The 23,313-nt window shown below is 34.9% G+C and overlaps 1 protein-coding gene across 1 annotated transcript in view; it reads left to right on the top strand.

The window, feature by feature from the left end:
* Nucleotides 1-23,313, top strand: part of SCN9A (sodium voltage-gated channel alpha subunit 9) — a 161,426-nt gene that overhangs the window by 103,004 nt on the left and 35,109 nt on the right. The window contains exons 16-18 of the mRNA XM_018064047.1: nt 123-479; nt 3,065-3,541; nt 21,582-21,702. Coding sequence (XP_017919536.1) covers nt 123-479; nt 3,065-3,541; nt 21,582-21,702 — 955 coding nt within the window. The remainder of the gene's footprint in view (nt 1-122; nt 480-3,064; nt 3,542-21,581; nt 21,703-23,313) is intronic.

Genomic DNA, 23,313 nt, shown 5'->3' with positions numbered 1-23,313 from the left:
AATAATTGATTTTAACTAGATATGATAATATTTTAGAATTAAATTTTGGAACAAAGTTCAAGACTGGAAACATTGAGAACTTTTTCATAAAAACTGATAATAAGTTTTGTGTTTACTCTTAGCTCCGAGTTTTCAAGTTGGCAAAATCTTGGCCAACACTGAACATGCTGATCAAGATCATCGGCAATTCAGTGGGAGCTCTGGGAAACCTCACCCTGGTGTTGGCCATCATCGTCTTCATTTTTGCTGTGGTTGGCATGCAGCTCTTTGGTAAGAGCTACAAAGAATGTGTCTGCAAGATCAATGAAGACTGCAAACTCCCTCGCTGGCACATGAACGACTTCTTCCACTCCTTCCTGATTGTGTTCCGGGTGCTGTGTGGAGAGTGGATAGAGACCATGTGGGACTGCATGGAGGTCGCCGGGCAAGCCATGTGCCTTATTGTCTACATGATGGTCATGGTCATTGGAAACCTGGTGGTACGTAATCACCTGCTCATACATTTAAAACTCTCCATAGAAAATTACTATATGATGATATGATCATTTATTTTATAATTATAGGATTAATTAGGTCTAAAGCCATTCATTAGAATATTGACTATTTTAATCCAGTGAAGAACAGAAAAGATAATGAATTATTGTCTTAATTTCTCTGCCAGATAATGCTTATTTATAGCTTTCACAATATTTATTTTAATGGAAAGTTTTCATTTTTCTACTTTTTCATTTTGATAGTAATGTCATATGAATTAATCCATGGTTTTCATATCTTTTAAATGTTGATTCAAACATGAAGCTATGCTAGTAAACAGAATATGAATAAATTAATAATAACAAAATGAATTTATAATGGGAACAAGGCAAATGGAAGGCCTAGTCCTGCTGTGTTATAGTCATATAAAAGTCTAGCATCTATAACAAGTATCAGCAAACTATATGGCCCAAGGGCCAAATCCTGCACACTGCCTGTTTTTGTATGATTCCTGCAAAGCTAAAATGTTTTCTACATTTTAAAATAGTTCAAAAATATAAAGAAAAATATTTTTTGGCACAGGGAAATTAAATGAAATTCAAATTATAGTTTCTATAAGCAAAATTTATTGAAAACAGATATGCTTATTCATTTTCATGTTGTCTGTGGCTGTGTTACTCTACATAGACAGAGATCCTCTGTCCTACAAAGCCTAAAGAATTTACCCTTTTACAGAAAAAGTTTGCCCATCACTACTCTATAGCACCTCTTTTACAAGTGATCTGCTTCTCCATTACTGTTTTCTTAGCTTGTATGCCTTCTGCTTCTTTCTATCTTATACCTACCTGTTGGTGGGAATTTTCAAGCTTAGAGGCAGGAGAAAATTGGGATAAAATGCTTTTCAGTGACTGGCTTCAGTGTTCAAAGCCATCATGTTCGTTTGATGTAGCTGGTCAGCCATTCGTCAGACGGCTCATCAAATATGGTTGTATATGGTAACAGCTATATGGTTAGTACCTTCACTTCCCATTGACTTGAAAACAAGTTGCTAGATTTTCTTTCAATCCTTGTAGCCCCCAAGCCAACTTGATAGTTGGTAAGAGAGTAGACATAAATGTTCTCACTGCAAAAACATAATGGTAATTATGAGACATGATGGAGATGTTCCTTGACACTATGATGGTAATCATTTTGCCATCTGTATGCTCATCAAACTATGTTGTACACTTTAAACTTATACAATGTAATATGATAATTATATCTCAATAAAGCTGGAAAAGCTAAATCTAATTACAAATGTGAAGGAAAAAAAATCTATTTTAACATTTGCAATGATTAAGGAAACTAAAGGGAAAATGAGCCCTTGGTTTGTCATCACCATTCCTATTAGAACACACACACATCAGCAAACATATATTTATAGTGAAATATATTTTTGTATTGACAATGAAGACCAACAGAAAAATAGTCTCAAATTTTCTTAATGATTCATCAAATTGATTTCGGTGATTTTCTCTTTCCCCTTCATCTCAGATTCTTCTCTTAAGCCTGATACATTAACACAGACATTTTTTTCACTTGTGCTTTTCTACTTAAATTTCTGAGAAATTGTTCTGGTGTGACCAAAATTAGTGGTGAGTTCTTTTTCCTCAGTCTGGTATAATTTTAATTGTTTAAATGTGAAGTAGATGTTTCTGACCATGAAGAGACTTACATGAAAGGGTTTTTCAATTATCATTTTTTATATAAAATATTTTTAATATAATTTACATATTTTGAACCCTCTATGAGAATTTTTTTTTTAATAATATTCAGCTTACTTGTACCCTTACCTCTAGGAGGAAAACAGAAATGGTTTTGCACACAAACTTTTTCTTCAAGGATAGGAGTTTTCCTGACCTGTTTTCCAGAAAAACCAAAATGATTGACAGTAAAGCCACCCAATCATAATGCCATTATCTCATTGAATTGGGTTCAATGGGCAGATCTTTTTCTTTGCTTTAAAAGTCTCATTAAGTTGCAAGTTGGCACAATTCTTGGACAGAATATTTTATTACAGGAACTCTGAGAGCATTATATGTTCCACTTACTGCAATAAGTGAAGTTTATCTTCTGGGAAAAGTAAACGCAGATCTTGGCTTAAGTTACCTTCAGCACAACAGACACTAGTCACAATTTTCTTGTTCTACTTGTTTCTCACAGGTAACAAATACTAAGTAAAGGCAAATGTTAAGAGGGCATTTTAGATGCATAAAAGGGAATTTGGACACAAGTTTTCTGCTGTAGAAATGAGTGTAGGAATGACATCACGGTAATGGTGAGGAAGCCTTCTCTTTGCTCCTCATGCTGGCCCTTTAAGGGTCAGGCTGACCTCTGCTCCAGCGTTCACAGAAGCTCACACACTGGGAGACTGATGAGAACTCTAGCTTCTCCTCTGCTGCCCCATCCCGTGTTCTTATCTATGGATGAGGAAGTACAGAGCTCTTCATTGCTGATTTGGATTTTGGCTTATATTTCAGAAAACTGTACTTATCTTCTTTTTTATTTCCCATCTCCCTGTTTCTCCAACCCTATTCTCCTCCTGACATAGGTCCTCAACCTATTTCTTGCTTTATTACTGAGCTCATTTAGTTCAGACAATCTTACAGCAATTGAAGAAGACACTGATGCAAACAACCTGCAGATTGCAGTGGCCAGAATTAAGAAGGGAATAAATTATGTGAAACAAACCTTACGTGAGTTTGTTCTAAAAGCATTTTCCAAAAAGCCAAAGATTTCCAAAGAGATAAGACAAACAGAAGATCTAAATTGTAAAAAGGAAAACTACATCTCTAACCGCACGCTTGCTGAAATGAGCAAGGATCACAATTTCCACAAAGAAAAAGATAAAACCAGTGGTTTTGGAAACAACATGGACAAATACTTAATGGAAGAAAGTGATGGTCAATCATTTATTCATAATCCCAGCCTCACAGTGACAGTGCCCATTGCACCTGGGGAATCTGATTTGGAAATTATGAACACTGAGGAACTTAGCAGTGATTCAGATAGCGAATACAGCAAAGGGGTAAGATTGTTTTTTTACATAGATTGTTTAATGTTATTAATTATTATGAGTTAAAATTTCAGATTTTTGCTGTCATGAATTCTTTTCTAATATGCATACTAATAGATACTTTGTGTGTATGTGAATTTGTACAGTAACTTCCTGAAGGTTCATGTGGTAAGGTTTTACCTACTGGTTCTTAATAACTGATATAATCTTATTTAGCTAGATTTGAAAGTATGGGAATATTTAAGTCTTCCTTTCCTTTATTCCATTTGTCATCAACTGTGAAGTCATATGCAGTCTCCTTTAATAGCGTCTGTTGAATCCACAGCTCTTCTCCATCACCTTTGCCCTCTGCTTGCCTAAGCTTTTCCACATGGTGTCCCCACTGATATCTCTGCCTTCATTTTCCATCTGCTCTAATCCATTTGTTTGATTAATTTTACTTAGGTCCAGTCATAATGACATCAGTCCTTTGAAGTATCCTTGATCCCCAAGGTAGATCTGAGTTGTACATTGCAGATAAAAGCCTTCATATCATGGCCTCAACCAGCTGACTGGCTGTGTCACCTAGTTCTCACCCTGAGGCCCCTACATCTGAACCAAGCCAGTTTTCTTCCGGGACACTTACACTCACAACCTGCGTGATTTTGCTTGGGGTCTCCTTCTTCAGTCAAAATCCTGAGTACGCCCTTTAAGACACAGCCCTCAGTTTCCTTGTATGTAAAATATTAGCCCTTACTAAGAGCTAGGTGACAGTTAAATGAATTGCACATGTAAAATGCTTAGAACAGTATTCACAGTGCTCAGAAGTTGTGCTTATTATTTAGCATTATATTTTATATTCTTAAAAAATTATTATATGCATCAAATGGTACTATAAACTCATTGAGAATAGGAAACTTCATTACAACTTTTTTGTATCCTCCTTCCCCACCTCCAGGGGCATATATTCAAGGTATTATTGAGCTGCATTTTTATTAATATGGAATATAATAATCATAAGTATGTTTTATGACAGGATTTTTATGGCATCTCTCTAAAGTTCTAAGATACCATTTTATAATATTTTTCCTCTCTTTAGGTCACATTTGAAAATATTTGACACATATTTCCCAAGCATCTTCTATCTGCTTGACCCTGTATTATTAAGACCTGATTTCCCAGGTGGCACAGTGGGAAAGTAAAGAATCCACCTGCCAATGCAGGAGACCCAAGAGATGTGGGTTCAATCCCTGCCTTGGGAAGAACTGCTGGAGTAGGAAATGGCAACCCACTCCAGTATTCTTGCCTGGAGTATTCCATGGACAGAGGAGCCTGGCAGGCTACAGTCCTTGGGGTCACAAAGAGTCAGACATGACTGAGAGGAGCCCACACACACACACATATTAAGACCTATCCTTCCTAAATTTATAGTGGATTTTGGAAAAAGATACACAGCTCTGTGTGTATGTGTACACATGTGCATTGGCCATGTAACCAATACTAGGTACATAGTAAATGCTCGATACTTATTCATTGAATAAATACATGATTAAAAAATTATGAATATATATTTTAAGTAGCCAAAGAAATTACCTCCAAGATCACAAAGTAAGAAATAAAATATTTTATTTTTTATTTTAAAAATCTTTACATGGAAGAGGTTAATAGCTCCAAAAATTCAGAAGGTGTAGTTGTTTTGGTTTGAAAGTAGAAAATTAGATTCCTCATACCCTGTTCAGAAGCAGTAATCTGGGTCTAGACTCATGTGAAAAGAAAAACTAATTCAATTACCCATTTTTTTGCCTACAAAGGTTAGAGTTGTAAAACCCTAACTGCCTTGCAGACTTTCTGAATAAGCTTGAGATTCTGGGTGTTAAAGCACTTTGGTATCTTGGGCTTCCCAGTGGCTCAGCTGGTAAAGAATCTGACTGCAATGTGTGACCTGGGTTCGATCCCTGGGTTGGGAAGATCCCCTGGAGAAGGGAAAGGCTACCCACTCCAGTATTCTGGCCTAGAAAATTCCATGGACTATACAGTCCTTGGAATTGCAAAGAGTCAGACACGACTGAGCAACTTTCACGTTTGAGAGGAATAATTTGTTACCTGGTCCTTTTTCTCTTTGCTGAAAGCCTGTGGTTATCCTTACATGGATCTCCTTAAGTCGCTGGCAAATATCATATTCTTAGTATGTTGAATTATAACATTTTAAAGGGAATCTAATAGACCTGTTCTGTATAGCACCTCATTTTCTAATTCAGAAAGCCAGTAAGAGAAAGCAACTTTATCTACAATTATGAAGCTCATTCAAGGCAGAGCAAAATCAAGTCCCAGTGTTTATGTGCATAAGTCTGCCTTTATTCTCCTGTCTTTGTCCCTTTCAGGGATAAAACTCACATTCTTAATGGGGTTCATACCCAATTTGTCTCCCCTGGGATACTGAGCCACGCTTCTGAAGAATTTACATATCCTGTGGTATCCGAAGGAGGTTTGTGATGACATAGTATCCAACTGTCTTCTATAATTAATGATTTCATCTATAAGTTATTTGGTACTAAAATAGACTATTTTAGACGTTCATAAAGTTACTCTGACACCTGTCCCATAAACCTTTCCTAAACCTAAAAAGCATGAAATTTAGTGCACTTAAACTGTGTTATCCAAAGACCATTTGATGGTAACTTAATATTCTTAATTATCATTGAGTTTTGTATGACACTGTAGTCATAACTACTTGAGAAAAAAATGTATTTTTCTATTTCATAGAAATGGAAATATGTGGCATAATATTCAGGAACTTGAGGCTACCTTGTAGGTCATAATTAAAAATACATAAACTAGTTTCTTTAAGTCATTTACATAGTATTTGAGTTGGTAAGCCCTAAACAAATGTTAGGTATCGTGTTTATTATTGTATTCATCGTCATCATTAGCCTCTAAAAATTCAAATTTTAAATTATGGGCTTTGAAATTTTGTCCTTCTTCATAAGACATTTTCCATGACATATCTCAAAAGTGTGTCACCCTGAGTGTATTCAAACCTGCTTGACTATATACTGGGCTTGAGAAGTAATGAAATTTCAAGGTCTGTAAGAAATTCGTTATGTAGTATTAAGCAGTTGCCAACTGTTAACAACCTACATCTAGAGTCTTCCTCTCCAGTGCCTTGTGATTTAAATGTTTCTAGTTATGACTTGTTGGTTTTATTTTTCAATTCGGAACACTAAAAGATATTCACATTTCCTTATTTACCTGAAGTGTTTCTACATGATTTCAGGCTAAGCTCTCTGCTCTAATTCCCCTAATCTTCAGCTCTCATTGAGTTCTCAGTTTTTTAACTGCTTATTCTCTCCTTTGTATCTTTCCTATATTTTCATCTTTGAAATAATTCTTGATGCACTTTTCCCAAAAAGGCAAATCATGATTATCCAATAGAAAATATTGCCCAACTGAATATATGTCAGTTATTTAAGTCTTAAGCATTACCTGGAGTATGGTGAAGAAGGCAACCTCTGGAGAGAGAATTCTTGCCTTAGATCCTAGCCTTAATATTTACTGTCTCCATGATTTGAGCAATTTACAAAAACCTCTGGTTATTTTTTTCTAGTTTACTTATATGCCAAATAGAATTATAATAAAGATTACATTATTTGGGTAAACAAACAAGTGCTTGCTGAAAAATTAGTGCCCAATTAACAATTACCATGGGTATGAAGTTGAGTAGTCATGTACACACTGTAAGTAGCAATTTGCTACAGGTTAAATTTTTATGTGTAAAGACAAATGTAGGTGCTTGTTACAAATACCTGTTCTGGGCTGTATCCTGCAAATTCTCTCTGCCTAAGTCTGGATGCACTCTCAGAATCCTTGCCAGCAGTGTTCCCAGTGACCACTCTGATGGATTGGTGGGCATAAATGAACCTAAATTCATCTCTGGCTTGTCTTGATCCAGGTTTCTGAAAATTCGTTTTCTTTATTCAAGGGCTGGGAATATAGTCTACATTAGTCTGTTTAAGAATCTGCATTTTGAACAGGGGGAAATAAAATCTCTGACCTTTCCTACTTTCCCCTTCCCCATCCAGAAAACAAATCCACCCTCTCTGTTAGGACCTTGCATCCTTTTTTTTTTTTTCCTGCCCTCTTCTAGCATCAGCTCTCAGGCAAGTTTTCTTCTTCTGATAGACAGTTAGATATATACACTCCAAAATGAAGGCAAAATATTTTGTCATCAAATACTTTACTAGGAAGTGACCAGAGATAAGTTCAAGTAAGGTGTTGAGTAAAATATCTTGAGTTTTGAGGCAATAATTGGCATTAGAACACCAGCATTTCTCTGAGGATGAGTCTGTCTCAGAATCAAGAAAGACATGCTGTCATCTCTAGGGACCCATGAGAATAAGGCTCCTGTCTGTCACTGCTTCTTGGAATACACGCTGAACTGATGGCCACTCTCAGAATCAATCTCCTGGGGTGCAGTGCAGCCCTCCAAGCCCTTGGCAAACATTAACACACTGCAGATTTTCACCATTAGCATTGAAGTGCTTCATTATTATGAGCCTCAAATGAAGCATGAAATTCATCCATTCATTCAATAAATATTTATTGAGATCTACTATGCTCCAGGCATTGTGCTGATAGTTGCTTAGAGAAAAAAAAATTTTTTTTCACCAGGTACAGTAATTCAATGTGATTGGCATCTGGCTTAATTAAGTTCTTAAGACATGTAGTTATTTTTTCTGTTTTTAAATCGTGCCATCTCAAAATTGAAAGTTGTAAAAACTAAATTAGTAAGTTTTTTTTTAATGGAGAGCTCTTTCTTAGAGGGTTAAAGAGACATCCTTTTGTTTTCAGTTATTACAGATTACTTCCTTTTTTGCTTTAAAGATGAAAGAAAAATAGCCAGTTTATAAACGTGTGATGTTAACTATAGACTTGTGATGTTAATTTTGAATGTGTATGTAAATTTCAGGGGAAAACATTAAATTTATCCATTTCTCCAAATATTTTAAAACATAATAGTCCTATGTGGTTTCCGGAATAAATTCTGACAGCTTTCAGAGACGCTGGTAGCTATGAATCTAAGACCCTAAATCTTCTTTAATGCTCTTTTGACAAATGTATTATCAATGCTTGCTTAAAGTGAATTTGTTCATCTTGTGTACTCAGCAGAGAGGAAAACATCCTCACAGAAAGATCTCCCCATTCATTCTTCCTCTGCTGCTGCTGCTGCTGCTAAGTCGCTTCAGTCGCGTCCCACTGTGTGCGACCCCATAGACGGCAGCGCCAAATGCAAATGCTTAGCTTTACTCAGTGGTTCTTCAGTGTTTTGAAACATTGTCTCCAAGTTGTGAAGGAGCTAGCTGAGGTCCTTAGAGAAAGAAGAACAATGAAACTTTCAAATTTTACATAATCAAACTTCTCACCTTAAAGGGAGTGTCATTTAAAACACTGCAAAAACAGTTATGCAGAATTTATGTTCTTAAAGGAAGTGAAGGCCACCTAAAGCCCTCATTCACTTTGATTATTGTGGGAGAAAAAATTGCAAAGGAATCCATGAGTATATACTCTGTTAACTGTGGCTATTCAATTTTTCAGCTTCCATTTCCTAAGCACCTGCTTGTTGCCGCATGCCTGCTGGATTCTAGAAAGATGTCAGCAGTGTACTCATTTCCTCAGGAGATGTGGTTCAGAGTCTTCTTGGTCTATGGTGTTGTTGTAAGTGGTAAAGAGTAAAGCTAGGTTCCTGCCTTTGAGTTAAAAAAACACTCATAAATCAGAAATTATAAATAAACATAAAAATAATTAAAAGAGGCTGAGGCAGGATAAGGATAGAGTGACTAACCTTGAAAATAAATTGGAATACTTCACAATGGGGATGCCAGTTGAAGTATTTTTTATGATAAAAAGAATTCATCAGGTGAGAGAAAGAGTAGGGAGAGAAGGGGAGGAAGGGAGGGAAACAGAGACAAAGAAGAACAGAGAAACACCTTTCTGGTAGATGTAAAGGGCCCAGCCTGTGTGGAAGCATCCAGATACAAAAAACACCCATTAAATACATGAGAAGATGGCCACATAGGAAGCAGTGGGTAACAGAGGTCGATTGGAGCCAATCCAATACTGAGTGACTTGACTCACCGTGATTTGGAGATTGAAGTTGGTTTCTGTTATTTAATGGAAAGAGGAAACGTTGTCTTGTTTTGTTATTCTTCGTTGTTAGTAGACTTCTAGTTTTAAAGGAAGTTTGTTTGGGAGTGTAATAAAGGTGAGGAAGCAGAGAGGATGGAAATTGTTGCAACCATCCCAAGGACACTTGATGAAGGCTCAAGGTCAGGGAGTGATGGTGACATGTGGGATAAGTCAAAGACACTTGCAAGCTAAAGCGTAAGGGCTCAGGGTCTGGATATGTGAATTGTGAGCTGTTTCAAAGGGGATAGTCATTTTCTGTGGCTGCCATAACAGCGTATCACAGACCTGGGGCTTTGTACAACAAGAACTGTATTCTCTGATAGTTCTAGAGGCTGTAAGTCTGAAATTGATGTGTCAGCAGGGCCATGCTCTCTCAGTGGGCTCTGAAAAGGATTCTCCCTTGCTTTTTCCTAGCTTCCGGTGGTGGTCTTTCATCCTTAGCCTTCATGACTAGCAGCTGCATCACTCTTTATCTCTGCTTCTTTTGTCACATGGGATTCTTCCTGTCTTTTCTTTTTATAAGGACACTAATTATATTGGATTAGGGCCCACCCCAGTGACCTCATCTTAACTTGGCTACATCTGCAGAGACCCTATTTCCACATAAGTTCATATTCAAAGGTAACAAGGTGTTAGGACTTCGACATATATTTTGGGAGATACAAAGTAATTCAAAATAAAGAGTTTTGGCTTAGACGACTGGATGGATATTGATGCTATTAAAACTATGCAGGAGGGAAATATTAAGGGGGTAGGGGAGAGACAGTTTAATTTGGGGACATCTTAATTGTACCCTACTCACAGAATAGCTAAGTGATAGTGAACAATAGATATTTGGACGTTTTAAGAAGATAATTCAGAGTTGTAGACAGCTTGGAAATTTGTATGTTAATTTTAGATCAGATTCCCTGGAAAACCAACTATGAGTAGTGTTTTCAGGTTAAACACCTAACACCTGTATGAAATGATGGAAGCAAGTTGATTGGGCAGAGGGAGGAGTTGACATGCTCTGCAGTTGTAGCAGAGGGTTCAGCTGGTTCTATAGACATTGCTGGTATGTGTGAGCCTTTGGAGTAATCCCAGATCAAAGCAAGGGCTCAGGACCTGTGTGCCCTGAACCCATCAGTCATTGGATACAGGTTCTCCCTCCACTCTTCCAGGGAAGGGAGTATGACCTTGGGTAAGGCAGCACCCTTCTGTATTTCAATTCCTAGAGAGGGACTCAGCTATGAGTCTTCAGCTGCCAACACTCCTAGAAGGTGGAGGAATGAGTAGCTTGTTTGAAAGGCAGATCTGGGCAGTGCACCACAGTATCCACTACAATACAGGGACCACAGGAGGAAGAGGACAGGTGACTAACTAAGCACTTGAGAAGTGGACATGAAAGCAAGCAACAAAGAGACCAAGGAGAGAATGTATACATTAGCCACTTTCATATACGCTATATAACTTTCCTCCTTACAGCAACCTGGGAAAGAGGGTGATATTAATCTATATTTACAGATAACTAAAATGCTAAAGGATTAAGAAATAGTGCAGGTTAGTTGCTGATGTTTCTGGGAGTCATTTTAAATTTGAACTCCAGGCTTTAACCACCTCTAATACATATTATGGAAAGGCAAAAGCATGAGTAGGAATATATTCTCTGTTATATCCCTGCAATGCTGCAATTCATAGTCAGATGTTCTGTTATAATGGTATTGTGCATTTGCTGATTCATGTTCAGTTTCTAATCCTCCTTAGTGCTAATTTATTAGCTTACAGTCTGCCTTCAAAATATAACACAAAGCAGAACAAAGCATATTCCATGAGAGAATGAGACGCCAGTCCAATGAGGATGTGTTGAGTAATGGATTAATTAGGTTGAAGGCACATGAAAGGAAGTGGCACCTAAGCTAGATATTAAAGAATAGAGATCATATTTTTGGGTGAATGTGGTAGGGATGGAAACCCCAGACAGAGGAATAAACAGTCGTACTGTTCATCTGACTCACTTATTCACTTATCCATCCACCCATTCATCTATTCAGTATTCAATTTCTGCAAGCCATCATGTTTTGAGAAACTTTGTGTGCTTACTTGTTATTAAATTGCTTCCTTTTATTGATTTGATACAAATTTTAAACATTTGCAATCATCGAGGTTGAATATTTTATGTTTTTTACTATATGGTGGTTTATGTTGAATATTTTATGTGTTTCTACTATATGGTGGTTTTATTACACTGTTGTCAGACCTGTCTCTCCTAAGATTTTTGTGAAGTTGTTTTTCCACTAAGAGGCAGTTGCAGGCAGTTTAGATTTCTTCTCATTATTCCATTTTAGAAAATATATTAATTTTTCCAGAAATGCATTTGATTTGGCGATATTCAATTATACTTCTGGAGGGAAGCTGACATTTGATCTTATTTTTTTATGCATAGATTCTTACAAAGACAAAACAGAGTACCCCTATAGAATTTCACTTAGATCATTTTTCTGCAGATTGGTTCTAAGCTGTTTACAATTTTTTCCTCTTTATTGAATTTGTTCATGTGTCTAAAAACAGTGAAATTTTGGTCTGATGTTTAAATCAATGTTTCTTAATTGTTATAGTTTGATAAATTTGAAAACATTCCTTTCATGTAATATCATTTGAAATGTCAAAATTAAATCATCAATGCTAATTTTAGAGTATGCTTCAAAACCACATACTGTCACTCTCTCCCCACTTGAGGATCACTTCCTTTAAAATGTCTGTTATGAAGAGCAAACAGAATGCAAAAGGTTGCCTTCAGAAATTACAGTATTTAATTCATCTCGTAAACAACAGAATGATATAACTGTTTAGTTCATTGTTTACAGTCTATGTTGAATGATCCATAATTTTATTACTGTGTTGCAAATATATTTCTTTGTGTTTAGCATATAGCATGCATTGTCAAATATAACTAATTTCTACTTACAGGTATGTGACTTTAAACATTTAAATCGGTTGATTAAGCTGTTCCATCATGCTCCACTTCCATACCTCAGTACCTAACTTTCTTACTTCTCACAGGGGTAAAAACAAACTGGATCCATCAAGGATGCAGCTCTGTGCTTTTAACCAGGCAGAGACATATGTCACCACTTTTACACAGGTTACCTAAAAAAAAATTCATACATATGTATATGATATTTTTTTTCAGTGTCATGCATGCTGTTCAGCTACAAAATCTCTCTGCCTGACCCATTGCAAGAAAGTAGAAACATATACAATTGTGCCATAGATAAACTGGCATCACAGCATGTCATGGGCAGTTTTATCTATTTTTGTTATTCTCTCGATGACTCACTTGATATATCTCTCATGTCCTTAGGTGATTTCAAGTGCATGAGCTATAGATTTTTATTGGATAGATTATAAAAATAAGGTAGAGCATGTAACAGAAACCACCGAAGCAGCATTTAATTTAAAAACCTCTATCAACTTCCCCTCCTAATTTAAGCTATACGGTCGACCCTTGAACAACAGGGATTTGAACTGCATAGTTCGACTTATAAAGTGATGTTTTGCAGTAGTAAATAATACAGTATTACATGATCCACGGTTAGTTGAATCCACAGTTGTGGAACAGAGGATACTGAGGAACCGTGAGTGTAGAGGGCTGACTGTAAGTTTTAATCAGATATTAGACTGCATGGAGGATCATGCCCTGACCCCCATGATGTTCAAGGGTCAACTGTATATGTATAGATATATATCATATTAACTTGTCAGGCTTATTGCGATGAGTAGAGTTTTAATATTCTCACCATAACAACAACAAAAACGGTGATTATGTGAGGTGAAGGATGTGTTAACTAACCTTATTGTGGTAAACGTTTCACAGTATATACCTGTAATCTAATCACCTTGTTTACCTTAGATTTACACAGTGCTATATGTCAATTACATCTTGGTAAAGCCGGGGGAAAAATTAAAATTGTCACATTAAATTCAGTAAATTAAAATTTTATTAAGAAAAATTTTGTGAGAGTATTATTTCAGGTATAAACATAAAAATCTTGTAACATGAAAGGACCATTCTGGTGCTAGTCTTTTATTCACAGTTTAAGGAAATTGAGGCTCATGCAGTTTCTGAGTATGCATGTAGAAACCTGAAGACAGAGACAGAGGACCCAGCTTCTAGGCCAAACTTTGCATATATTTTGAAATAGTTTTAAGCAAAATGATAACTAGGGCTTTATTCCCTTATTGATTCAGTAATTAACATTTGATTTTTATTTGATCATATGTAAAATGTATCATTAATAATTTACTGGGCCTATGAATGAATGAATTATAAATGCCTGAAATGATTAATTTGATTCCAGAATCAGTTTTATACACTGATGAGAATAAGTTTCTGATTATGTACATTTGGCCCTCTGTACCTATAGGTTCTGCATGTGCAGATTCAATCAACTAGGAATCAAAAATATTCCAGAAAAGTCCAAATAGCAAAACATGAATTACCTGCATGCCAGCAAGTATTTACATGCTCTTACAACTGTTTACATAGTATTCACATTGTATTAACTATCGTAATTTAGATATGATTTAAACTATAAGGGATATATAAAGTATAAAGGATGTATATAAGCTATATGTAAATACTATACCTTTTTATATAAGGGACTTGAACTTATGCAGATTTTGATATCTTCTGTGTATATCTGTGATTATCTCATAAGGAGATAGATATACAGAGTAGCCTCAAGAAGATAAAAAGTTTAAGTGGAACATATTATGAAGTGGACACTAAATCTGTCAATAAGACATAAAACACTTTCTTAAAATTAGAAACAGATTAATATGAATTGCTATAACTAATGTCTAACACATATATAAATATGCTATTCAGATATAATATCTTGTTTTAATTTTAGTATAGCTTGTTGAATGACTGAACTGGAAGGAAAAACCCATGTTAATAGGAATCATGCTTTTTTATATACTTAATAGAGTTCATATTTTTAATTTATTTGTCATTGTTAGAATGTTTCTATTATTGTTTTCTGTTTCCAATGATGAAAGCAAAACTTTATCCTAAAGTTGATACGCTCTAGGAATAGTGATGCTCAGGTTCAAATTTTAAAAGAAGCATATAGTTTGTTCTAGTTTACTTGCAGTGAATTTTAAAGGAATTCCTGAGTAAAAGACGTATTTTTCTATTTCAGATTGGTGATGATTTAGAGGCAATATTGTCTTAGAAAACTATTTTCCTGCAAAGTGTAGTCAGTCCTCCTCCTAGAACCTAAGTAAAGATACACACATATGCAATAGCATCTATATCTGTATAGGTAAGAACTCTGTTTGAGAAAACTATTTTTAGAAACACATATAGATATACACATATATATACATGTATGTGTGTGTGTGTGCTTAATTCCTAAATCATTACTACTTTTTTTCTTGTTATCAAACTACATTAGAAAACATGAGGTGCATATTAAGGAATGGTCATTCTCCAGATAAACAAAGGCTCAGTTGCAAAGAATGACTTGAAACATTTTCTTTGGCAGAAAAAAATATGTTTTTATCTGTGCCAAATTCTATTTTTACATTGTGTTTGCAATATTAGAATCCTGAATATTTTTTAAAAATGGTCATTGTTATATTATTAGAATTTGTCATTCCTTGTCCTTCCTCCTTACAAGTGAATAGTTTCAGGAAACAGTATTCATCATTCAGAGGTACAGGCAGTTTGTTCTTCATCATTTCTTTTTTATTATTGATGATATATAGTGATCTTAAGTCACAGAGTACATGCTTTTACCTCGCATTTTGTGATCATGTTTGCCTGTGTTTCAATCCTTATTTACCAACTTGCAGTATTCTAGCAGGCCTCAAAAGTAGAACTGTTTAAATATTTATTCCCAAAAGTTTTAAGGTATTCTTTCTGATTTGACCCACTGCATTCCAACTATTTATATTCTATTCTCTGCAAATAGCACAAAGCCCCTGAATACCAATTGTTGCTTTACCTTTCAAGACCTTGAATGCCAGGGTGAATGCCATTTTCCATTAGAAAGAAGTGGATGAAACTGTAGGATCTGGCTGGAAAGTCTAAAACCAGTCCAATCTTCTTATATGACCAAAATTTTGCATTTTTTATTTGTTTTTATAGGCAAGAATATATCTTTCAGTCACATAAATTGTCATGTATTGGACAGAAATTACCCTAGGTACAAGATTTTAAGAAAACAAAGAACTTTTAGTAAAGCGTTTGCTTTATTTTGAGTTTCCTGGTGGTGACTGAGATTTTACCTCATTATTTCTCCGTTGTCTAAAACTATAAACCATTTGATCATGAGATGGAACTGTTAAGTGGGTTTCCTGCTGAATGAACAACAGCTGTTCCCCAAAAGTCTATGCAGCTTCTCTAATAGCAATAAACAAAACACTAGGAAAGGAAAGACTCTGTTTTCTTGTCCTTTATTTTAGAAAGTGCTGGTGTTTTAGTTGCCCTTAATGTGGAGCCCTATGCAAGGTCACAGGTATGGAGCACTATACCAAGGTCACAGGATAAAAATCTCTGTAACTACCAAGCCCCATAGCAACTGTTTCCATGAGCCTCTGGATCTAAACTGGCCAGTTTCCTGATCCCATATTAAGTAAAATGCCCACCCTATTATCCACCCCATAGTATCCTAACCAATCACCCAATGCCACCATTCCAGTAGGAATTTTCTCTGTCTTGAGACTAAAAGGTGGCTGCTAGCCTGCAAAAGGGTTCAGCTCTCCCTTGAGCCAACCTGCTGTGCTAGTGGTGTCTCCCACTCTAATAAACTTTATTCTCCTCTCATTCTGCCTCATGTCTAGAAATTCTTTTCCAACCCGCACACAGACCGTGACATTTTTGGTGGTCCGTACTTGGACTTGGGGTCTCTTCCCCCACCTCCTCACTTCTTTCTCATAAGGACCCTCTGCAAACAGGCAAATGGCTGTGGAAGCAGCTGAGGAATTCTGGCCAGGGTTACTCTCTGGTGTAACTCTCCAAAGGCGCCACTGCTCACTGTGCCCCAGTAGCTTCCGCCCAAATGGGTGATAGTCTTTCTGACTCCTTTCCCAATGAGGAGTAGGCCGACCAATATTGCTATGGGGCTTGGTCAGCTCGAGATTTTTATCCTGTGGCCTTGGTACAGGGCTCCCCCTGTGACCTTGGTACAGGGCTCCACAACAACTATGTGAGAAAAGAACTTAACTAGTAAATAAACTATTTTCTGCTAACCTAAATGGAAGCAAAATGAAAATTTAGACCACAGAGAGGAAAAAGTATTTAATTTTCCACCGATGAATGTTATCTGGTATCACTGATGAATGATGTCTGGTTGTAAAGAGTCAGACACAAATGAGCTAGGAAACTGAACTGAACTGATCTGGTATATTTTTTAACTTGGGGCATTATCTTTTAAAACTAATCTTGAGAGAAAACAGAATTCCAGAGAGACCAGAACAGAATTTGGGTGACTTTAAGGGGCCCAGAAGCTAAATCATGTAAAGAAAATAAATATCACTCTCAAGATAAACAAACATACAAATGGTAATATCATAGGTAATCTCTAATTTTAAAAGTGCTGAAGAGAGTAGTGTTTGTATTTCTGTAGAAGGTGGGGGGAATTGCAAGAGAGAGGAGAGCATATTTTGGCTTTAAATTCAAGTTATCTGGTAATAGAATGGTATACTTGGAAAACTGGACTTCTAGTCACACAAAGCATAGTATAGAATTCTATCTATAGAATTCTTCTATAAAAGTGCTTTGATCCTTTGTTATAAACTTTACCATTTTACTCACTGCAGATTCAAAAACTTCATTATATGTATAAATTATAATACGAGGCTGTAAAGTTAAAAGATGGGTGATACTGGATCTAATCAAGTCTTTGAATCTAATAAAGTCTTTCTTGCTTATTGACATACAGTGGAGATTTTTTATCACTAATGCTTCCCATAGTTTTTTGTCCTTTTATGGCCAGCCCTTCCTTTTGATTTGCTTCTTTCAACTTTCTTCCTGTCCCTTGTGTTTCTCTGATTTGATGCTCAGGTGAGATAACTATTCTAGACTGTGCTATTCAAAGAACATCTTTCTTTTGTTGTGTGAAGCAAACAGCCTTATAATATGTACTTTAAATGTGACATCTTTGGGATGTTTTCAACACCAGCCATCCTCTTTGAATAAGGCTTTTGTTGACTTCTGTGTTTCCTCAGTGCTTTATGTTGATAGTGTTTTTTGATTTTGAGTGCCAGATTATCAAGTTATTAAACAATCCTACTTCAAACTTCTCAGAATAAAATATGACCAACTAACATTAATGAGCATCCATCCTAGCATGAAATAGGCTTACAATGTCAATGTCTATGTCAGGAAATGTCAGTAAGAAATTTGTAAATGACCAGCCTAGGGCAGTTTTTTCATATGACACCTATATTTAACAGAATCTCTTCTTAAATGCAGTTTTGTAAAAAGCACACCTTCAAGGCAATCAAAAGGAAATGCGTGAAGAATAATTGAGCTTTAATTTGATCATATTTTCAATAGTGAAATAGCTACAGAAGTTTGTAGTCAAGATTAGAATATTACAAAACTACTTTGGTATTTTATGGATACATAAATATATAGTATTTTATACTGAATATAGAAAACTATGTCAAAAACACGTGTATAGTATAATAATTACCTAAAGGAGACAGAATCAGGGAGACAGTGAAGGAGACTTGTATTTTTCATCATATACTATTGTACATTTGAAATTTTTGAGGCAAGTATGTAGACTTTATTTAAAGGAAAGAAGGAAAAAATTAGAAAGTACCTACAGTCAATGCCCTATTATTTAATAAAAAGGCAGGAATGCTAACTTAGCATATTTCCTATTCTATCCTATACTATACTAGCGATTCTACTAAAAATTATCCTATTTTTACACTTATTTCCACTTCTGTGTAGAACACCAAAGATGAAAGATTCTCTGTTGACAAGCAAAGAATGGGCAAAAAGTTTATTTCATATTTTACTAAAAATAAAATCAACATGAAATTATAAAATGACCTATTTATAAAACCAAAGGAGAAATTTTTCATTCTGAAGTATTTATTTTACTGTTCTTAATATAGTATAGTTATTCTTCCATTTCCAAAATCACAAGAAAGAAAGCTAAATAGCAAATGACTGAGTTTATAGAAATGAAAATAACCATATAATTATTTAAAATAACACAAATAATTGACTTGATCTTCTCTATATACTAAAATAAGAATTAAAAAAAAAGTTGTTAAAATCAGAACACCTACTATGAGATTTGAAAAATTTATCTTCAAGAGAAAATCTTTGTTACAGATGTAAGGCTTTCTATTTAAAGGTATCCTTTTTTGACCCTGTTAAAGAAACTTCTGCTTTAGTAAGTATTAAATTTAAAAGCTGAATAGATTTAAACTATCTATATTGCTAGGACATGTACATAAATATTTGAAATTATATACAGTACTGAAATTACTACTGTGTGAATACTTAGTACATTCCCAGGAAAGCATTGAGTTCCTAAAAACATTCTAAACATTGAATTTGAAAGCTAGAAGAATTTGGCTTGTGATACAAATTATAGGACATATTGAATATTTTGATAATTTATGTTCCAGTGAGGAATAATTTTGAATAACTGTCATTTATGATATAAAATCTGAGTCAAACTCTGAATTTCATTGACAAATTGCCATAAAACTTATGGGGGGAGGACATTTCGATGGCAGGATATGCTTCATAAAATCATCTTAATTTTTACTTATAAATTAACTTGTCATTAATTTGCTTTGTTAATGTTCTTTTGAAGAGTGAGATGATTTCATTAATTTAACCTATGTTACAACTCTGCAAATTTTAATCATTTTATTTAGAAGTTATTACCAGGTGAGAAAATCATTATAATTATATCCAAGTTGTCAATGTTTTGGCTAAGGACAGTAAGGAGTTTTTTATTCTATCAACTGTTTTACCCACTGCTTTGCCTCAAATCCAAGCCAGTAACTTTTTTTCAGGATGGCAGTATTTGATTTCAGCTCCACAGAATCAAAGTGTCTTGTCTTTCATGTCCCTTGTGATGGTTCACTTGCAGTTGAAAGGTCAAGAACTGAGGGTATCAAATAATTGTAGTCTTTGGATATGGTACTTAAAATTGGTTTTTGTGATAGTTGGCACAAGAGGACATATTAGTAATCACAAATTTCCCCATTGTTTCCGGAGTAATATATATTTTAAAACCTTAAGTCTTACGGAATATCCAGTCTCATAATTAATTAGTATTTGCTTTAAAGTAATTTTAGATGAATACAATCAGTTTAAATAACCTACTTCTTAAATGAAATTTTATATTGATATTGTTAATTCATAATATTTTAAAAATCTTTGACATTGTGGGAAAAATACTTCTATGCTAATATAGATTAGAAGTATTAATAGTATTAATAGTAATTTTAATACAGTATTCATAGTTCTTTACTTCAGTTATACAAATAGCTTTCCTTACTTCATTACTTATGCTCATTACTTTATCAATGCCTTTTTTTTACTGATGTTGAATGCTGTGTGGTAGTAATAGCACTGAGAATATAATGTGGTACCCATAAAGCACACTTTTAGCTTCCAAGTCATTCACTAAAAGTTCATAGTCTAGGCTGGGCCTGTGATCTTAATGCAGTTCAGGAGACTGAAGAATAAATCTAAATGAAATAAGAATTTTCTCCTTTTTAAAACTTGAATTTTTTTGGAATTATTCTTAAATTAAAAAAAACAAGTAAAGCTGTAATCTTAATAAGAGACTACATGCTGTAGTAACTAGTAGTTTCCAATAATCACATGTCATTTAGCAAATGAGAATGAAAATTGAACTCTTCCATTGATGTGCTGCTCCATTATAAAATAATTTTAGGAAGGTTTGACAGTTTTGCTACAGTTGCTGTATGTATTTTTTCAAAAACTTTCTGTGTATCTGTGTATGTGTAAGCATCCTGTTTGATCACAAAGTTCTGGGTGGGAAAAAGCCTGTTTGTGTTATGATCAGTTTCATGATCATAATGACAGCGAGTTCATTCCTCTCATGTGTTGGTCTGCCGTGTTCAATTCATGGAATCTTTGTTTCAGAGTTTGCATGTGGTGCGCGCTTTAGTAGCCACTATCTCTTGACATTATAAATAATAGTTATGATCTCTTCTACTATATCCTGAAATTCCATCACTAAGATAGGTGATGATGAATAATTGCTTTGACATTCTGATTCCGATACAGTATTTGACTTTTTGTTTTGATGAAAGGCCTTCTATCTATATCATCCTGATACATATTCTTAAATCCAAGCAATGATAGAAAAAATATGTTTGGATTTCATTTTACACTAATTTTATTACTTTTAAAAATTTTAAGTATCAACAAGCTTTTTCTGCCAATTGTCAGATCAGACCTTTCTGTTATCAGGTGTTGGCAATTTGGCATATGTGTATTATTGCTGTTAGGGTCTAGTTGTTCTAAAATAGTAATTACTGGTGTATATAAACTTATATTAAACATAAAACAAAGTAAAAGTGTGGTCAATACTTTGCAAATGTTATAGTTTACATAAAAATTGTACCTTCAGGCTAATTCTGTCCTAATAATTGTTGACATACTAAAAATAATGAAATGTATTTTCCACAGGATGTGTAGATAGAAAGATCAAGCATAGATGCATTGTAAGGTGACCTGACCTCAGTGTATGTTTATATGTTTTTATGGCCATCGTATTGTTAATCTTTTCTTCATAACACTTTGCATGACTCTGATGATCAAATATGGTTTTTAACAAGAGATTTGAATTGAACCCTAAATGAACTCTCTGGTGGGGTGGTGATTTCTTTTTAGAGGCTGAACCGATCAAGTTCCTCAGAGTGCAGCACAGTTGATAACCCTGTGCCTGGAGAAGGAGAAGAGGCAGAGGCTGAGCCTGTAAATTCAGATGAGCCAGAGGCCTGTTTCACAGATGGTAAGAGAAAAATTGAGACCTCACTTAACATCCATTTGTTAATGTTTTGGTCTTGGTCTTAAAACCTAATGCTTACTTGGGATTGATGGATAAACTGTCAGAAGACTCCATTCCATGCTGATTTAGTCATAGCTCTGTGACTAGGCTTCTGTTTCCACACTTATGCTACTAATAGTAATTTACAGTGGCAGTGTGTTATGCTCTAAAGCACTGCCAGTTTTTGAAAGAAGCAAATAAGTGTGATACCTGATTAATAGAAATTTGTGTTTGCTCAAATTAGTACTATAAGCAAAACACATGGAAGTTTCCTTTAGAAGTATCCCTATGAAAGGCATTTAAGGGTAGCATCATGTATTTCAGCATCACAATAAAGTTAAATTGACTAGAACCATGTAAACTTAAATTTGTACAGATGCACCAAGATTTCTTCTACACATTTTATGAATGACCCTGACTTAAAATTCTAAGATAACCAGAAAGAAGTTGGGTTTATCAAACAAATTATAGCTTTATATCAGAAAAGGACTTTAGAACAACTTAAACCCTCTGCGGAAAGTATTAATGCTAAACTATTTCAGACTGTAGGTGCTATCTTACTGAGATCAAACTTTACAAAGGCTATTTTAATCCTATAAAATACCAATGAGAATACTTATATAATAACTTTGAGATATTCATAACTTTTCAAATTCATAACTCTAATTTGTCTAGTATACAAGAGATATTACAGAAGCACATTTTCAATGAATCGTAGCCTTCAGCACTGAAAATTTGCTGCAAACCAAAGTTTCAGTTGTGTAAGATGAATGCATTCTGAAAATATAACAGGCAACAATATGATTATAGTTAGCAAAACTATATGGTAGAATTAAATTCGCTGAAAGGGTAGATCTTATATGTTTTTAATTACCCCCCAAAAAAGAAGAAATTGGTAACTATGTGAAGAGATGGCAATTTAATTAGCTTGATTGTGGTGATTATTTCACAGTGTAAATATAACATATTTACAAGTTATATAATTTAAATTTTTAATTGTCAATCATCTCAATAAAACTGGAAAAAATGGACAGAATAAGAGAAGAATGTTTGCATGCAAAGTCACTTTAATCATGTCTGACTCTTTGCAACCCTATGAACCATAGCCCACCAGGCTCCTCTGTCCATGGGATTCTCCAAGCAAGAATACTGAAGTGGGTTGCCATGCCCTCCTCTAGGGGATCTTTCCGACCCAAGGATCAAACCCATGTCTCTGGTGTTTCCTGCATTGGCAGGAAAGTTGTTTACCACTAGCACCACCTGGGAAGCCCAAAAAAAAGAATAGGCAAAATCAGTCTACAAAGGTAGAAGTCAGACTAATACTTACCTTTAGGAGGTACAGATTGGGAAAGGGCATGACGGTGATTTCTGGGTGCTTGAAAATGTTATATCATGACCGACATGGCTATTACATGAGAATATTAATCTATATAGTTAAAATATATATACTATACTATATGTATGTTCGCCTCAAAAATTTAAATAAATAGATAAATATATTTTTTAATGACCAGAACACCAAAGAAAATCTATGAGCAAACACACATCTCTTAGCTATATCATTTTAAGCAGCTG

This window comes from Capra hircus, chromosome 2 (genome assembly GCF_001704415.2).
Source record: "Capra hircus breed San Clemente chromosome 2, ASM170441v1, whole genome shotgun sequence".
Classification (NCBI taxonomy): Eukaryota; Metazoa; Chordata; class Mammalia; order Artiodactyla; family Bovidae; genus Capra; species Capra hircus.
This window is presented reverse-complemented; position numbering and strand designations above follow the sequence as displayed.